The 19941-nt window shown below is 45.6% G+C and overlaps 1 protein-coding gene across 2 annotated transcripts in view; it reads left to right on the top strand.

Moving 5' to 3' along the window:
• Positions 1-19941, top strand: part of GLRA1 (glycine receptor alpha 1) — a 40781-nt gene that overhangs the window by 10950 nt on the left and 9890 nt on the right. For both annotated transcript variants that reach the window (XM_030284286.4, XM_030284285.4), the window contains exons 2-5: positions 4847-4977; positions 9085-9152; positions 17753-17976; positions 19209-19291. In XM_030284286.4, the coding sequence (XP_030140146.1) occupies positions 4847-4977; positions 9085-9152; positions 17753-17976; positions 19209-19291 (506 nt within the window). The remainder of the gene's footprint in view (positions 1-4846; positions 4978-9084; positions 9153-17752; positions 17977-19208; positions 19292-19941) is intronic.

The following is a 19941-nucleotide window of genomic DNA, read 5'->3' as shown; positions in this document are numbered from 1 at the left end:
GACAGGCAGCCCCAGCACCTTCTGAATCCAAGCTGGGCTCTGCTGAGCCCCAGGATCTGCTCAGGGGCCCAGGGAAGATGGTTCAGGAGGAGGAAGCAGAGTTCCCCCGGGCTGCACTGTTAACCATGGACAGCACAATGCCTTTCTGTGCTCTGATGTTCTCTGTGCAGCTGCACCTCTCAGAGTCCGCTGGAGTCAATAAAACAAAACTGATGAATTCTCCCATGTCCCCCAGTGCTGCCCCAGCCTGGCTTTGAAGGAAATGGGGAAGCAGTTATTCTGCACACCTCAGCCTGCCTCTGAGCTGATGGATATTTCCCCCCACACCCCCGGGATATCTTCTTAAAGAACACTCACATCTGAAGGACAACTGTGTGAGGCAGCTCACCTGAACACTATTCCCAACACATCCCTGCCAAGGTTTCTGCCCTGCCGTGTTTCAAAAACAAAATTCAAAAACCCCAAACAAACCACTTCAGAAACCTTTGCTGAGGAGCACAGAACCAGGGTAGGGGTGAGGTATCTTCTATCTCCCCAGCCTGCAGGGATCCCACTTCTCTGGAGCCACTGATGTGGCATCACTTTACCTTCCCAGGGACCTAAGCCTTCCACACTTTGCAGAGAGATATTTCATTTGCAAACACTTGTTTGGCAACAGTTTGTTTCTGCTGCCAGACATGATTTCTTTACACTCTGAATTAATGATTAACAATTAAATTATTTGACAAGGGAATAGAGAGGCCTTGTGCTAATTAAATTCCTTCATCACTCCTCCACTCCTCTTTGGAAAAAAAAAAAAAAAAAAAGAAAGAATTTATTTCTCAATATCAGCATTCAGCCAGAACAGGGCATTTTGTGATGTTGGACTTAATTAGATGGACAACCATGGCCACAGCCAAAATAAAAAAAAACAAAATACAAAAACATTGCTCAAGGATCACGCAAATGGGATGAGGAAGAAAAGGAAACAGTGGACTGGGAAGCCAGGAATCAAGTGAACAGACACATCCAGACTGCAGAAGAGCCACTTTCTAAACCAAATAATTGTTTATAAGAATATATCATCTGTTTAGATGAAACAAAATGATGCAGACAGAGTGCCTGTATAGGCTGGGAAAACCCAGCAATAGGTGTCCTGCCAAGCTTGACTGCTCTGTTTTAAGGGATGCAGTCCTGAGCTTCTGGGCTGCTCATCTCCACCACGCTCACATCCTGTTGTGGCTGGACCTCCCGGGGGCTCGCTGGTGTCTGCTTACACGCCAGCATTAATATCACAAAAGATTATGCTAGTTCATCGACCCTTTGAAGAGATCCTTCCCATTGTAGCTGCTGTGATGATTGCCTGATGGCACTTTCTCAGCCAGATCCACTAGGGATTACAGGAGCATAAATAAGATAAGCCTCTGTCTGACTGCTATTAAAATGCAACGAGAGCTCGGCTCAGACAACTCTTACACCAGTGCAAACTCCATCCTCGGTGGGTTTGTTACAGCCTTTGCCTCCCTTTGTTTATTCACAGAATAATCTTCTCTCTGAGCATCACAACAACCCACACTAAATTTCCAATTCTCTTCCACTGCCAATAATTTTAGAATCACTTGGCAATTCCCCTCTCCTTGTCTCTGTGAGCCAGGAGACGAACAGTCCTGTGGGGCTTGGGAGGGTGTTCTGGAAGGACTGAGGGATGGAGAAAATCCCAGAAAGCTCTCAGGGAAACACAGCACTAGTCCAGACAGACCTGGAAGACAGAGGAAGCTGGCAGATTGTTTGGGTGCTGTCTGAGCTAAGCTGCCATTGCAAAGCTCAGCTGTCACAATCAGAGTGAAAATTTTGGGGCTCTGCTAGACAAATTCCATCCACCTAAAGCAGTGGGGTGGATCAGCCTCTCTGCAACTCCCAGTGGTGTTTTCTGCCATTATTTCTAAGATAGAGAATAGACCCAGCAGACTGCTTCTGGAAAGGCTGCTCCCCTTGCACTGCTTTCTTGCCTTTTCTTGTTAAATCCAGGGGAGTCTAGTTTTAGGAAAGCATCTAGTAACCAAAAAAACCTGGAGGGAATTCAGAACTCACCATTCCCAGGTAAAGCCACACAGCAGCCAGACAGATTTTAAAACAGGCATCAAGCCACTGAAGCCTTGTATGACAGTTTCAGCACATCCCCAGAGGTGCTTCCAGGGATGGGCACAGGGATGGGCATGAAGTGGCAGAAAGCAGTGGGGCTGTGAGAGCGTGGTCCTCTCCCAGAGCTTTCTGAGCTCCAGTTATCCAATTATTTATTTCCATGGGAAGTGAGCCCATGAAATTAATTTAATTGCAGCTTTGATGCAGAAAGGATCAGAAAATGGCACCCAAGAAATAGATTCACTCATTGGAAGTAGGGTGAATATATCAAGTAGAGACTTTAACACTGAATTTAGGGGAACGATGAGCACCGATTTCTGTGCTTTTCCACCTCATTTTTTAAAACAAATGCCAGGGGAATTGCAGCTTCTAATTATCTTTTTCCACTTAAAGATTATTAGATGCTTATTAGGTTTGTATTGCCTCTCCCCTCCCACACACATTTTCCATTTCCATATACTTCATCCAGTCTACAGTTAATGAGAAGAAATCAGTGTATTGCATAGTCTGGCATCTTGCTGAAGTGGCAGAAGTCTTTGGTTACCAAGTCATTTGTTGCTTAATTGAAATCTTTTCTCTGGACTCATTGCCATGCAGACACTCCATTGGAATGCAGTAGTCAAGCCCAGTATTGATTGTCCTCCCACTCCCAGCTTTCTTCTGCATTTGCAAATCAATTGCACCCTGTTGCTTTCCTTCTAAAAACAAATTAAATTAAAAACCATCACCCATCCCACAACCCCATTTACCCCTGAAATACATTGGTTCTGCTTTGCAGTATTTTCTTGGGGCAGAGATGGGGACAAGACAAGAAAGGGGACATGGTTGTAGCAAGAGCAAGATCCACACGTTTTCAGATCACCACCGAGAAAAAAGTGCAGCAGCTTGTACAGATATGGTCCAGTGGGGAGTGGATTGGGAGTCCTCAAAGGAGTGAATAAAATCCTGGTTTTAGGCTCTCACTGGAAGTGATCTGGAATTAATCTCCCCTCTTCACTGCAAATTAAACTATTTTTAACAGTTAAAAATTCAGCAATCAGAGAACTCTGTTGCAACTTGCAAAAGGAGCCAGTCTGCAGTTGTGAGTTTGCAGGACCGAAAACCAAGGCTTGGCAAGCCACAGCTGCTGACACCAGAAAAGAAAGTCAATGCAATGCAGGTTACCAGAGTCCTAATTTCGAAATTAGGCACCCAAGCGCTGTAGAATCCCATCTGATTTTTTTTAAGTTTTGAGGAATCAAATGGTTCAAAATGCTCTTATCAAGATAACACATCTCTTTGGGGTTTCAGCTCAAACTTGCATTGGAAGAGCTCATCTTTAGGGGCAGGATCCTATTAATACCATGCATAATTACAGTCCCAAATTCTTCCCAAAAGATCTTGTGTCTGTACTTAGCATGACTCCTGCTGCAAAACTTCCCAAGGTGAGGCCCTCATGCTGTCAGAGGACTCTGGTGTCATTTGTGAGGACATGTGTAGCCAAATAGCTTGTGCCTGCTGTAAACTCCCTTAGACCTCCCAGCTGCTCTGTCAGAAGCTCCCCAACCATTCCCACAGCCTTTGTACTTTAAAAAATTCAGGAGTTCTGCAGTGTGAAGCAATGACCTCACTTCCTCCTGAGCAGCTTCCTTTGGCTCATTGTACACTTGCATTGCAATGCTGCCTGCAGGCTTTACTCAGCAGCAGGCACCTGAACCCACAGGCTCACCCTAACCACATTGCCTAGGAGATTTGTGGGATTTTTTTGGATCATCTAGGCAGTTTTACTCAACACTTGCAGCCTGGGAACAGACTTGTGTTCAAATAGAAACCATTCAACCAGAGGGAGGGTACTGAATGGTGTCTGCTCCTGTCTAGGAAGACAAACCTTCCTGCAAAGCTGAGAATGAGCACCTAATACCAAGGGTTACTTGCTCCTCTGTAGATGGCAACAGCAGATTTCTTAAGCCCAAATCATCTCCCTGCAGATCTTGCAGACTCCCATCGAGTCAGAAGGCACATTGCCAGCCACAGGCTTTTGTCTTCTACAGATAAATTCATGATTTCACTCTTTCTGCCCCAGAGTCCACACAGATCCCAGAAAGATTCCATTTCCTTTCCTCTTCAACCCAACATGAGTAAAATTTCAGGGTGATACTCCAGACACTCCAGTTCTGTGCTGAACTCAGACCCTGCATTGCAGGTAGCAGTAGCAAAGGCTGCACTGATCAGCAGAACCACCCCTCTCCCCTCCAGCCCCACAGGCTCTGCACGAGCTGTGCCACCACATGATGCTCATTTAAACCTCAAACTCCAGATTCCTCTGATCCTACCTGCCTTTTGGAAAATCATACTGTCAGAGTACTGAATATGCTCCTTGCTATTTGCCCTGTAATTAAGCAGTAATTGCTGCCCAAGGCTAATCTCAGAGTGTATTTTACCTGTGGAGCTCAGCGCCAGAGTTCACATTTGTAATTTAGCGGCACACGAGGAGCTATACCTAAACTCACAAAAGGATTTTCACTGCTCATCATCTCTCTTCTACTTTGGTGGCAGCTGGGATTCTGTATTTGGAGATGTTTGGGCTGGGCAAACAAATTAGCTGAGACCAGCCTCATTAGGAATTCACATGGGTACCCATCCTGCCTCAGCAGGAATAAGATTCTGACTGCTCTGTTTCTGGACCCCAAGCCCTCCCCAGCATGGGATCCACACTGAAACCTCCTCTTTATTTCTACTTGCACAGCCTGGCAGCCTCCAAGGAAGCTGAAGCAGCAGCTCGATCTGCCCCCAAACCCATGTCTCCTTCCGACTTCTTGGATAAGCTGATGGGGAGAACTTCAGGATATGATGCCAGGATCAGACCAAATTTTAAAGGTATGCAAAAAAACCCAGCTTTTTCACATTTTGGGACTGAAAACTGCATCCAATCCTCATTAATATCTTCTTAATGCTGTAAGAAGTATGAATATCTATGTTCTTACCAAGTATGTATTATAAAGATATTTGGCACATGGATCCCTGTAGATTTCTGGAAAGACATCAACAAATGTCTGCTCAGAGTGGAAATAACCTTGTAAGAACTTCACATACTGTAAGCATAGGGCCCCCCAATCCCTGCTTGGATCAGGAAATCTCAGTTTATCAATCTCAATATATTAACTGAGGATCCTGTCAAACCAAGCAGTGACTGTCAGGAAACTGAACTTCTTTAGAGATAAAGATAAAATCCCCAACTTTCCTTTCCCCTGGAGTCACTCACTGCCCACAGCACCTGCTAATGGCAAGCAATGCTCCCTTACAGCCACTGCAGCCTCTCCCATCAGCTCCACAAAAATCCCACAAAATGCCGGGGGCAGCCCAAACCCATCCTTGTCCCCCATATCAGCCCAACACTGCTCTATTTTCCCCACACAGATTTCCAGTCTATCCCATATTCCATGGCAGCCAAGCAGCACTGAGGCAAGCCCTGGCAGAGGCAACAAAACTTCTTTTCTCCTCAAAACACCTCTTCTAGCAAGTGTGGGGTTTTTGGATGGCTTTCTCAACCTGGTCTAATGGAAGATGTCCCTGCACATAGCAGAGAGGATGGATCTAGAGGGTCTATAAGGACTCTTCCAATTCAAACCATTCTATGATTTTTTGTTTTTCTTTATTTTTAACTGCTCACTTTCCCAGAGGCTCTTTGACCCCAGATCACACCCAGAGATAAAGCAGGACTTGCTCCTCTCAGCCACTGCCAAGCCATCTCCAGAGCTCATTTTGTTCACTGCTTTTGTTTCCTGCAACCAGTTCCCTCTCCCCTGGAGCCACTGGCGGGGCTGACAGGATTTCCAAGACCCATTAATCACTGGTGACAGCACCTGGCACCCAGCTTTGGACAATAAACTCTGTGCTGGGCTTTTAAATCCAAAGAAAGGTGGGAACCCTGTGCCCCAGTAACTAACCAGGCAACAGAGGACACTGCTGTTCTTATCCAAATGACAAGGAGTTAAAATACCACCCTGTAAACCTGCCTACCTCTAAATTATGCACACACACAAATTAAACTTTAATATTTAATGAAATGTATACATTCACTTCCTGCTGAAGGCAGCTGTATTGCATTTTTATTTGAGATAATTTAATTTCGGTTTTATTTCAATGAACTACACCTTCCCCTCAGGGCAGTTTTGCTGGCTTAGCCTCCCACACATAAATCAGGCTCCAATTTATATGGGAGGCATAGGAGGTGTTTTACAGAGCTTGGGGTTGTAGCTCTCAAAGCACATCATTTAAATTAACTGCAGTAACTCATAAGGACATTTTAATTGCTTAGATCTAAGTGAAAATAATACCAAAGATCCATATCAGATTGATTTTTGGGGAGGGGAAGATTAACAAAAAGAAGATTGCAGCTTTTCCATAAATGCTGTAAAGTCTGGACTTAGCTGTGGATTCACCTTCTGAGAACACATAAGTAGTATCTGGGTTTTAAGCTGGAGGATAAAGTCAGGAGCTCGAGCAGGAACAGAGAGGAACCTGGCAGGGGACCTCTCACCCAGGCTGTGCCCCAGTACCTGCTGCTGGAAAATTCCATTTCTCCACAGCTGCATCCCAGCATAGAGGAGGAATATTTCAGTGGCAGGCAGGGCACTTTCTAGAGCCTCTCACAAGCTAAAAATTACCAAAAATCACCAAATCCTGCAGGGAGCTCATGGCTCACCTTAGACACACTGAGAAGAGCTCAGTGCCTCAGCAAGAGCTGGGCTGCCCCAAGGAGTCTTCACAGGGCCAAACTCACCCCACACTCAGCTTTGTGTCAGCACTGGATCAGGAACAGGGGGACCAAAATACTCCACAGAAACATGTGCAGTCATCCAGGAGATCAGCTCAGTGCTTTCCTTATGCTGTGCCCTTTGGGAAGGGAATTACCTGTTCAAGGACCTTTTATGTGGCTCACGAATGGACCCAGAACAGACAAACAATGCCCCTGAGCCCAACAGAAGGGATGAAACAAGTACTAAAGCCTGATAGCTGTGTGCTTTCAGCTTATGGATAAACTTCTGGATAAGAGGGGCTGGTGAAGGCAAGGAAGGAAAAAAAGATATAATTTTTGTGTCTGGTAGCTCAAGCTATGCCAGTGTTTAACAGTCTGGATAAAGCTGCACAGACTGAACAGTGTGAGATGCTGCTGTGCTGGCAATGCTTCTCTGGGGGCTGGCAATGCTTCTCTGGGGGCTGGCTGACACAGCCTGCCCAGATTGCCTGGGACTCACACCAAGAAAACCCCAGCAGAGAGCATCACTGCAGGGGACAGGCACAAACTTCCAGAGGAGGCCAAAGCAGGAGAGGAGGAAAGAGAAATGAAGAGGAGAAAACCAAGCTCCAAATGTTCCTCAGTAATCAGGAAAATTCATTAATTTCCACACAGGAGGAAGTTTGCACTGATTAGAGGCACAAGGCTCTCCTCCCCCCCAGTATTTCATGCTGCAGCAACTGCCAGACTGCAGATGTGACCTTAACAGGAACATCACTCCCCCAGCAGGCTGAGCCACCAGACAGTGTTTGAAATGCAGACACCAATCCTGATTCCATAAAAAATGGGGGAATAATCTGAAAATCCACACTCTCTACTATCAGAGATCTTATCTTCCCAGAAGCATCTATCACAGGGATGATATGGGATTAGCTCTGGTGTAAAACGGGACCTTGTTCCCTGGGGCAGTGTCTCTGCTCTCTGCCTGGGCTGCCTTTCCCCACCACATCCTGGGCAGTGCCCACAGCAGCCTTTGGCAGCCCCCAGAGCTGCCCCTTTTGCTTCAACACACTCCAAAAATCATCTCATCATGTGTGAGCAAGCCACAGGTTTGCCAGGCACCAGGTATGCCCTGGCTCCAAAATATTCCCCAGCATTTTGCTTTGTGCTGAACTGCAGCTCTTGGCATCTTCCTCTGCCTAAATGCAGCATTTCCACCTCAGATTTTTCCAGGCAATGTTAGGAAACACTTCCATCACACCTTGGGGCATCAGTACCACATGAACAGACTGACCCCCATGCCCTCAAACCACAATCCTTCATCCCCTGCCCTCACTCCTTTCCTTTGGTGACCCCTTAATTCTCTAGTATGAGCAGGGTAAGCAAAGCTCTGGTCTGAAAGCAAATCAAGTCCAGGAGAGGCATGGCCCAGAGACCAGGATTACCTTCTGCCCAAAGAGGACAGCCAGAAAATTCCTGCTGGCAGAGCCCTGAATTCTCCTACCCAGCTGTGAGCCCTGACAGCCTGGATCAGGATCATCACCTGGGGTTTGGGGTTTACAGGCAGCTCTCCTTGGAAACACCAACAGCAACACAAGAAACACAGGTACTAAAGCATCTAAAAAGGAGGTCTCAGGACACTGGAAAGGTCTTTGGGATCTGTAACGTGGGATTTACCCTGTTGAGCAGCCGGTCTCTCCCTGCTGTTTGAGGATGCAGAGGGTCAAGCAGGCAGTGTTAGCCCAACACCACCATCATCACTTGGGGTATTTGCTGCTCTAGCCAGCCTGCTCTCCACAGCTCACTCTGCTGCACTGGCTTTGAAGGGAGCACCTCATCCTAGTTCAGGAACACTGAATATTTCAGAGGTTTAGCTCTAAATAAAAGGCAGTTGTCTCTCAGCTCCTTTCTGGGATATTTTGCTATCACGTTCAAGGTGAAACTACCACACATACAGCCAGGCCAAGACACCTAGAAACTGTCCTGGCTGGCTCTGATCTATTCCTGTTTATCTGAGCAGTTCCCAGCAAAGATCTATAAACACTGCCAAACAGGGGAACAGAGGCAGAGCACGAGCCCTGCCTGGTGTCAAACTGGCATCAGAACCAAGACTGGACCTGGTAGGGCACCCAGGCCTTCCTCCCCTGCTCACCCCATTCCCACAGCAGGTTTATATTCCAGAGTTGAACTCCTCTGTTCCACGAGCACACAGTGAACTGCTGTTCCAATCTGTGTTTGTCATGCAGGCCCACCAGTGAACGTCAGCTGCAACATTTTCATCAACAGCTTTGGTTCGATTGCAGAAACAACTATGGTAAGTAAAAATCACAGCACAGCTGGTCAGCTACTGCCTCAGCCTCACTGCACTCCCAGAAAATGCAGCATCACTCTCCTCCTCAGGGGGACTAGGGAAAACACTCAGTGCTCCTGAGCTTACTCAGAGTTTGAGTAAATTAATGGTCAACACACAAGACTCATTTCATGTGGCTGAAGACCACAGAGTCTCCATCTCCATCTTATAAAAACACCCCATGAGCAAAGGACAAGGGTCAGAAAGGAAAATAAATAATCTTTTTCTGAAGATTCACATAAGGCTCCAAGCTCAGTGACTGTTACAGATTCTTTGTGTTTGAGTGGGCATAAATCCAAAATTAATCTGGATTCAAAGAGAAGGGAAATCAGCCGAACTCAAATTCAGCTTGCACTAGGATTTCAGATTCCCAAAGATTAAGAGAATTATTAAAGACTACAATGATTGTTTTCTTGCAGACACATTTCTAGTAGACAATGATTTTTAGAAGAAAATCAAAACCAATATTTCTGAGTTAAGGCTCACTTCATACAAAATTAGTGAGCATGGCTAAAGGCTGTATCTAATTGGCAAGGCACTAAGAGCAGAGGATCCCTAGAACAGGAGATAATTGCTCCATCTGAAAACTATTAAAGATTGGTTGTGACATAACCAGTGAACAGCAAAGGAAAAAACTCTGGAGGTACTGCGCCTTACTGCTGTGCTAATTAAAGACAATCCAGAAATATGGTGTTTAATTACCCTCTGGTAATTCTTTTTCTAGAATAATGCTGAATGAAGAATGCAAGGCTCCAGCTTCAGGCGTTCTGTGCATTCAGGCAGGAAGTTTTAAGCTTTGCATAGAGATCACACCCCTTGACTTGAACAAATTACTTGGCATGCACAGCACTGTCAGAGGACAGCCACAGCCATACAGCTCAGGTTATGAGTCCCTTCTGACACTACATCATTCTGCTGGAAATATTTGGGTTGGGACAGTTCAGTTCTGGTAGTGGAGGAGAAAAACAAAGCTGTAATTCTGTCCAAGCACAAGGAAATAGATTTCCTATCTGGCCTGCAGAATTTGTCAGAGCTCACAGGTGGGGAGTGTAGCATGGATTCATTTGTATATAAAGCAAAAGAGGAAGAACTGCCACTGAAATATACATCTGTTCCTAATTTACTGTTTATTGGTTACCCCCTTTGGCCTTGCAGGCAATAAATGCTGTTCCTACACGCCAACCCAGAGTGTGAGGGAGCAGGACAAGCCCTCAAAGGACGTGTGCAATGTACAGAGCACACCCCACTAAAGTGTTTTTCAGTGCATCTGCCCCACACTGCGAGATGCACTGGAGCAGCCAAAGATGCCACATGATCCCTGCAAGCAGGATGCTCCATAAAATTAGCACAGGCTAGCACAAGAGAGATGCAGTTCACCTCCAAGACACGCTGCAGGGACTTGCTATCATCTCCAGATGCCACTCATTTCATAGGCACTCTTCCATGGAAAAAAAATCCCCATGGGAGCCCGAGAACACCCTGTGGGCACATTGCTCTGTCTGGAAATATCCGAGGCAGCTCTGACAAGCCAGCCCAGATGTCAGGCTGACACAGCAGCACACAGCCCGAGCTAATGTGTGGGAGCAGCAGTTCTGCTTGTAAACACCAACAGCAACACAAGAAACACAGGTACTGAAACAGCTGAAGCACAGGTCCCAGAACAGCTGAAATGGAGATCTCAGCATGCTGGAGAGGTCCTGGGGATTTGTAACCCGGGATTTGCTCTGCAGAGCAGCCAGTCCCTCCCTGCTGTTTGAGGATGCAGCAGGACAAACAGGCAGTGTCAGCTCCCCAGCAGTTTCTGGGAAGAACAGACTGTCCTGTCTTGAAGGGTTTTTGAGACAGATCTGACCATTTTGAATTCAAAGTGGTCAAACATCAGAGGAAGGGGTGGCAGCTTTCATAATGGAGAGAGGCAAATCAGTGTTTTACCAGAAAGAAAGCCATCCCCAGGGACTGATGATGGCAAAACTCCCCCAGCTGCTTCACTGGCCAAAAAGAGAAAGAAAATTATGTTTAAACCCCCATCATTAGGCACTCTAAGCCTAGTCAGGTTCAGGTCTGAGTACTACAGCACCTTCTATTTCATTACTATTACACTATTACCTGCAGGAACAGTCACAGGGTTTTATGAGCACCCCACATGCAATTGAATAAGGCTTTAAAGTATCTCCACAGTGAGCTGATACTTCCTACAGAAAATACCACTGCTCCCTTCTAAGTTTACACTGCCTGAATATCACAAATCAGTGTAAACCATCAGCTCACCACACAGAGGATTAGAGAAATTAGAGGGAGAGTGCTCACTTAAGGCTTAAGGCCTCATGGAAGGTAGAAGGAGAGGAAAAAATACAGAAAAAAATAGAAAAATAGAAAAATACCCAGGCATTTGATGTAGACAGCTGGATCTACAAACCTCAGAAGGAACGACAATGAGGTGCAGCCAAGAGAAGGCACAAACTCCCCAGAGTGGGCAGAAAACTGCTACCTGCCCCACAAAGGTTCAGAATGAACAGAGCAATAAACGGCGATCTAAAACTGCTGCAAGGCTAGGGGGAATTTAAAAGTTAAAGGCAAAGTCATCCACCAAATTGAATTCCTAAGGCAGAGCTGATTTAGAGCAAGGGAAGCAACTCCTTTAAGCATCCTGCAGAGCTGCAGACCCAACATAAAATCCTCTAGTGGTGCACATAATTGATGGGACATTTATGTTGGATCGCAGCTCAGAGCTTACATCCAGCCCCACTTGCCTGGAGCTCTAAGGACGAGGGAGGCTGGCACTGGGAACACATTTCTTGTTGTGCTCCAAGGGGAAGGAGAGGACCAACCCCAACAGCCAGATCCTCCTGCCCCAAAGCATCACTGCAATAGCGGATCCAACAGCCTGGGATTCCCAAGGACAAGTGCAAGATGCATCCACTCTCTCCAGTTATTATTATGGCAAACACCAAAAAATCCCCAAACACAAGCTCTTAAATCCCTTTTTGCTGTTCAAAAGCATAAACAACTCCCCAGCCACACCAGATTATGAGACCTGTAGCAAATGTAGAAATTCCTCATTCCAAATAAACAGAAGTGAAGCACCTTCAGAACAGGTCTTGGGTTGTAAGGGAATAAACTGCACCAGCTTTGGCTTTTCTTTGGGGCATGAGGCAATAGATAGGATTATCTGAGCATTTAATTAACAAATTCCCTACTATAACAGCAACCTTGAAACTAAGTGATGCCTTTGCTCACTCTTCCAGTGGAAGCTGCAGTTTTGTGGTCTTTCAGTGGCGTAGGAAGCTGGGAGCATTTTGTACACAGTACAGGCATGAGCAGAAGAAGGAATACATTTTTATATTATCCCCCAGCAATGCTAGCAGCTGGACTCAGCATGAGCTTTTCTAGACTCTTCTTTTAAAAAGAACCCACACACAGCAAAGAAGGGACTGGAAAAGAAAGAAAAATCACAGAAGAGCTAGAACAACCTCCCTTAGACACAGTGTAAATATGCAAATTCATTTTTGCTGCTTTCATGCCATAGTTATCTCATCTGAAAAGAGCAAAGCAAATGTGACCTTCCAGCCAGCTGCAGCACAGCCACAACTGAGCTCCCAGCATCTCCTGAGGACAGGAGAAGCTGGAGGTTGCAACTGTCCAAATGTTAAGTGCTTGTTCAGAGACATCTGCACATGAGATTTCCAACAAGAAAATAAAGCATCCTGCAAAGCAAACCAAGAAATTCAATCAAAACTCACAAACCCCAGTACAGCAGAGATTCTGATGAAGAACTTGGGTCCCACATTTATACTGGTCCCACTCACTCCAAAATCAGCAAAAGATACGAGTTTCAATGCACAAAGCTCATAGCAAAAGTTAGGCTTTGAGCAAAATTTCCTGCAGTCAGTCATTCTTAAACCCAACCATCAGTCCCACAGAGATGATAAGCACCTAACAAGTCACACAACACAAAATGAAAAGGTTTTCACACCTACTCACAGTCTGCTGCCATCTCTGTGTCAGACCCGCAGTGTTCCAGCTGTCTGTGATTAGAGTTTGTCTTTGCACTAATGCTTTGGGTTCCAGCACAAAAATCCCCACACTTATTAAGCACCAGGGTACTGCTCCCAGCCCTCTCCTGGTGCCTGCCCTTCTCTGATACAGATTCCTCCTCCCCTCACCCAGGGGTGGTTTCACACAGGCTTCAAATTGGCTACATGGCTATTAACCCCTCCTAGGGCTGCTTCTGGTATGCTTGGTGTTTTTGCAGTCTGTTCTAGTGCTCCTTGACAAGGCAGGTTGCCTTCAAAATGTTTGTTCATTCCCGTCATAGAGACTTAACTCAATGCTAACAAAGCCCCTCATGCTCTGGTGGGGTCCCAGAATCCTCTTCTGAAGGAGATCAGTCTCTACCCTGCTTTTTGCACCAGCAAAATGTAAATTTATCAAAGGGGAAGTCTGTCCCAAAACCTGTTCAGTGCAGAGGCTGCTCTGACAGAACCCTGAGTCAGGAGGGAAAACCTATGGAGTTTCCTGAGGGGCTCCATCCCTTCTGCTCAGCACTGCCTCCAGCCTCCTCTGCTTTCAGTAGTAGATATCAAGGCTATGGGAACCTGGGAAGATCTCAAATGATCTTCTGTTTCCTTGTCTCCTTGCGAGGTCACTAAGCAGAATTTCATTTCAGCATTATCAAATTGAACTGCTTTGATCACTCCAGTTATTCTCTTCCTGCCTTGTGTCATTTCCCTCTTGGGAGCAAAATGCCTTTGTGCCAAATTGCAAAGCTCCTGAATGCCTTCCCTGCACAGAGCTGCTGCTCCCCTCTCCCAAGCCAGCCAGAAGAGCAGGCTGCACAAGATAATCAATGCCTGGATGTGATGGGCACACAAATGAGGAATGTGAGGGATAAGAAGGATATGGAGAAAGAGATTTTTATTTTTGTTTGCCAAGTTTGCAGCCCCAGTCAAACCTCTTATTTCTTTGCTTGAAAGTTCACATCAGAAACTGGCCAGTGCTGTCCATCATTTAGGAATAACTGTGAACTTCTTGGGGGTGCTAATTAAGATCTCCTATACAGCATCCAGGAGAAATGCTGCATATCTCCAGTAGCCAAGGAATGAGTGTTGCTTGGCTCATCACCACTCAGCCTGGCTGCAATGCTGAGGACAAAGCTTTCAGCACAGAGGATCCTCAGCTGGTACAGAACACTGTAATCCTTCTCTTAGCCTGTGTCACAGCACAGACATACCCTGACTGCTCTCCATGCCTTCTGCTGGCTCCTCAGGCAGTGTCGTGTCCACTTTGCAGTCACAGTGCTTGGTTTTACATTTATGTTCAAATAAGGCTTGACACAAGAAACCTAAAAGGCTGCTCAGAACCTTCAAGATTGCAGTGCAATGACATAAGGGCAAAGGCATCTGGGAGAAAACCAAGTTCTCAGAGAGCAGGCCAGAACTGTGGATCTTCCCTGAGTAGGAAGATCTGCATAAATGCACACATAGAGGTAAAATATTAATGCCCTGAAATGGCAAAGCAAGAGAATTGCATTCAGTGCATATATCAGATTTCTTCATCCTTGCCTTTTTTATATCACAACATAATGCCCTGTTTTCTGTATTCCAAAACAAAAAAATACCCACAGCAAACACTTGTCTCCAAAGGAGGAGCACAGAGTAACACCAACCAGAGTTACTCCCCACACTGCTGCACATCCCAGGGTGGAGGTGGTGCAGTTTCTCCCCGACACATTCACAAGGTGCCCCTGGACTGCTCTCGGGGGACATGAGGACAGGACAGTGTCACTCTAGAGGTGAATTAGGAGGGGCCTTCTCACAGCCATCCACTGTGAGAAGTTAATTTTATTTTCATTTGGCCCACAAGTATTTAATTAAGATGCCTCCTCATGGTTGCAAAGACTGTAGATAAAATTCTGCCTCTGGTGTATTGCTGTGGAGGCAACATAAACCATTCAACACCTCCTGTCTCACCCTTTCCTGTCCTTTTGTCAAGTTTTGGAGCTGAAGCAGTGAATTTACTCCACCAACAAAGCTTACCTGCAGTAACTCAGGCTGTTGGAAGGAATTTGGCTCCATTCCCTCCCCACTTCTACTACTCCATCAGGCTGAGCACACTTCTGGGCAGCTACCACTGAAGTTTCTTCCAAACATGAGTTTAATTTGTGTTGTACATGACAGAAGTCCCAAACTGGAGCTGACCTGCTAGCATCCAGCTTATTTGTAGCTGAATAAGCAAAACAACCCTTTGCTTTCTACCTATTAGGTCAGTGACATTGATTTCCCCTGGCCACAATGGCTGCAGATCTTGATGCACAGAAAAGAGAGAATTGAAAATATACAGGTAGCTCTGGGAGCTGCTGCCTGCTGTGGAAAGTGAGAATTCATGGTTACTTTCCTTCTCCAGGCTGTGCTGAGACCCTGGTCCTCAGCTGTCCCCAGCTATTCACATTTCCTCCAGACACATTATCCAGGGTCGACAGAGATGAATAATTAAGTGAGAGGGATGCACTAGGACTTGTGAAGGTGACACTTGGAATATCAGCAGAAGGAAAGAGTGTTGCAAGTCTTTTTTGTGTTCAGAGGTCTGCTCCTTTTAGCGTCAAGTCCGTGGTTCATTTGCTGTTGTCACAATCATTAATGTCATTAGCAGCTTCTGCGCTCTGAGGGTGCAGATGGCACCAAGTGGCCTGAAACAGACTCTAGATTATGTGCTTGGCTAAGAAGTGCCTCATCCAAAACACAGAGCACCCAACACAATCCTCTTACGAGAATAAATCACACGGGACTCCATTTTCTTCATGGTGGAAAAAGCCCATTCTTTATTCACATAACTCCTTTTTATATAGTTTTACAGACCTCGTGTGGGACTCCAATTGGTCAGTAGTTTTCTTGCCAATCACTTTTATTGGTTAGTAACAAGTTGTTATCCTGTATTGATTGGTCACTCAGACTCAGTGTGTACTGCAGGGAAAGCTGTTTGTGAGAGATAGATTTCATTTTTCTGTCTAACGGTGTAAAAACAGTTTATACAGGTGCAAGGTGTTTTTACTCAGGAATAGATTGTTATGTTAATGAACTGCTCACACCAGGATTGCTTTCATATGAGAACTTGCAAAAAAGCTGGCTTTGACAAGGCCAGCCACTGATTCCAGGAGAGCAGGCTTGATTTTATGAAGCCTTTCTTTATGATTTTTCTCCTTACTGCAACATCCTCTCCCAACCCTCCAGTGCCACTGGACACCACGAGAGCCTCCTGGACAAGAGGCTGTAGGTTCAAAGTCAAGTGAGCTCTTGAGGCAGCAGCCTCAGAGAAGGCACCCTTCAACTCCAGAACTTTGTGTTCTCCAGAGGGAAAGAACAGACCTGGTGGCAGAGTGAGGGGGAGCCTCTCACCGAGTGCCTGCAGCAGGTATCAGACACCAGCAAGCACATCAGACACCCTCCATTAACTGTGTCCTAATAAAAGCCTTCAAAGTACATTTATATTAGAAAGGCAGCAAAGAAACCCTTAATCATGAGAAGGACTATTCATTTGGGCCTGGGCAGTGGAATTGGTTTATTATATGCTGCTCTTCAGATGCAGTCTGCCTCTATACTTAGAAAATGTCAATTAATTTATGGTTGTGGAGCTTTCATGCCTCTCCTGATAGCTGGCACATCCTCTTCCCATTTCAATTTGTTGTCTCACTTTCTCATGTGAAAGTCAGAAGAAAAGAAGCATACAGATCACCCTGGGAAGCTGTCAGTCAGACAGGGAGAGGAGAAACTGCCCCTGATTGTCCAGTAGTGTCTGAACTCAGCCTCAGCAGCCAGCCTTGACCTGGGAACTGAGGGGAACTGTAAGACTTGTGGTTATGAAGCAAAGATAATTATGCATAGTGCCAAGGGACTACCTTCAGTTAAGGAAGATGGTCATCCTATAAAATCTGTTGCCTTTATGGCATTTTGACATTAGAGAGGGGAACCCAGAATGCTCAGGATTAGGAGAGCAGATTTCATAAATATCCCGCTCCTGCTCACAAACTCTAACCAAGGGCAGCTGCTGCCATTGGCTCATCTGAGTTATCTTTGTATTAGCAGACACACAGGGAATTTATCTTTCATGGACAATCTTTCTCACTGTGCCTTTTCCCAGTGCTGGGTGAACTACAGATAGTCACAATACGGGACAGCTCAGCACTGAAAGAAGTTGGTTTCAGTTTCTTTCCCCACTTACTCCTCTGGAACATCCTCCTGCTGACAGCGGCCGTTCTGCCCTCCTAACTGCTCATATTCTCTGCAGCCCCAGGGTCCAGACAGAGAGGTCCTGGCCCTTCCCACACAGCTGACAATTGCTGTAAGAGAGGGATGCAGGACAGGCAGCAGCTCATGCTATGCGATAGCTAGAAGCTACGAAGCTAAAAATTAATAACAGTTCCTTGAGGAATAATACCAAAAACACTTGGCATAGCTTGGGAACTGCAGGCCTGGACATGGTCTGGCTCATTTTAGTTTGGTTTTAGTGTGTGTTGCCCAGCTGCCAGCACCTTGAGGCTGCTCTGAGCTCTGCTGTGTGTCTGTGTGCAGGATTACAGGGTGAACATCTTCCTGCGGCAGCAGTGGAACGACCCCCGGCTGGCCTACAACGAGTACCCCGACGACTCCCTGGACCTGGACCCCTCCATGCTGGACTCCATCTGGAAGCCTGACTTGTTCTTTGCTAACGAGAAAGGGGCCCATTTCCATGAGATTACCACGGACAACAAGCTGCTGAGGATCTCCCGGAACGGCAACGTCCTCTACAGCATCAGGTAAGGTGACTCCACCAAGGTCATCCCAGCCTAGACTTTGGGCATGTTGCTGGAAAAGAGAAATCTAGGGGGCTTTAAGGTGGGAGATTATTCAATTAGCAGTAATGAAGCATATTGAGACAGAGGCTTGGTCTGGGAAGGAATTTAACTCAACTTTACTTCTTTCAGTTCAAGGACTTCTGCATGTAGTAGATTCCTTAACATCCCTAATGTAAAATTACTTCAGGTATCTTATGTTGGTACAAGCCTAAAACCAGCTGTGCTGTGTGAAAACTAGTAGAAGCTCATGAACACTCTGTTTTAAAAGCTGCAGCTTTTCCTGTTTAAAAAAAAAAAAAAAAAAAAGGTAAAAATCAGGGAAAATGCTAAGTAGAGCCCCGTGGCTTTGTTTCAGCCCAGTTATCCTTTTATTGCTAGATCCAAGACTCCATCAGCAAAACTGAACTAATTACACTGAATTTCCCAAAGGAAATCAACCTTAGCCCCCACCTTCACTTCAAACCCCATTCACACTGTATTTTAAAAGAACGAAATTAAGATCAAACTTCACGGGCCTAGCCTGAGAAAGTTTAACTCTATACTGAAGACCTTTTCACCTCATGTATAATGTAAATTTGCCTCTGGAACACATACTGCAGCTCCCAGGGGCAGCAATAGGAAGGAAAAGCAGTGTGGAGCTGTAAAATGGAAAATAAACGGCTTAATGCTGCAAAGTAGATGGCCTCCATCAAACACCAAGGATGTTCAGCCCAAAGACCTGATGGCCAAAACAATAAGAGAACTACCATGTGTGTTGGCTGAATGGGGGAACTTCACAGTTCTTAATTTTAAAAACCAGACAGGAGAAATAGTCTTTCCCTTTAAAAAGAAAAATCTCTGCCATTTTCTAACTGGTTCTTTGCTACTACTATTTGTAATAATCAAACTCTAGGCAAGGCGTTTACAAGAAGGTGGATTTTGTCACATCTTCTGTCCCAACATGCCTCTAAACTCAAGCTGAGAATTTCTAACAGCATAAGATTTTAAATTAAAGTATCTTTCCCTCCTGATAAGTTTCTTGTAGGTCTGATGATAGAAAAATTCAATTTCTGTCCCCTGGGTAATTCTGCTGTTTCTACATCAAGGCCAAAAGTTGAAAATCCAGAGAGCACAGGCAGGAAGAGATGGATGATCTGCCGTTCCCCCAGCAGTGCCCACTGTTTGGCATTCCCTGTGCTCTCCTCTCTCCTCAGGATCACGCTGACTCTGGCCTGCCCCATGGACCTGAAGAACTTCCCCATGGACGTACAGACGTGCATCATGCAGTTGGAAAGCTGTGAGTCCTGTGCACATTTTGGAGAGGAGACAATCTCTTTTCTATCACACTGTGACACGAAATAACTCACAGAAGCAGGCTAGATGTAAAAGGAAAGAAAAAGAGCCCAAAAAAGCAAACTTTTATTTTCTGACTCCACTATATATACAATAGCAAATATGACAGTGGATTGGAGGGTGAAACTGCCACCTCTCCAACCACACTGTTTAAACCAACAGTTCATCAATTCTCTCCACACACAAAGAACACAAAATAATCATTATTTACATGAATATGCATGAGAAAACTCAGTAGAAATATGTAAATATCAGAAGGCATAGGAACTTTTAAAATAACTTTAAAACTCTCAAAAGAACAGGGCGACACTTTTCCATGCTGCTCTCCCCTGCCATCTCCTTTCCCATCTGCAGCCCATCCCCAGCCCAGCCTTCACTGGAGGCTTGCTCGAGAACCTCTTGCTTAGGATTTTCCATTTATTCAGCCCATGTGACATTTGCTAGGAAAGCCAAACCTCAAAAGATCCCATGTGGGGAACCCTGGCTTGCCCGTGTTTGCATTGGCCTTTCACTTTGCAGGAGAGAGGTGAGAGTGCTTTCAGCTGCAAGAGGGATTTTTTTCTCTCTGGATGAACATCTGCCACTTGTACATTC

Source organism: Taeniopygia guttata, chromosome 13, assembly GCF_048771995.1.
Source record: "Taeniopygia guttata chromosome 13, bTaeGut7.mat, whole genome shotgun sequence".
NCBI classification, from domain to species: domain Eukaryota; kingdom Metazoa; phylum Chordata; class Aves; order Passeriformes; family Estrildidae; genus Taeniopygia; species Taeniopygia guttata.
Note: the sequence above shows the minus strand (reverse complement) of the source record. Positions and strands in the feature narration are given on the sequence as shown.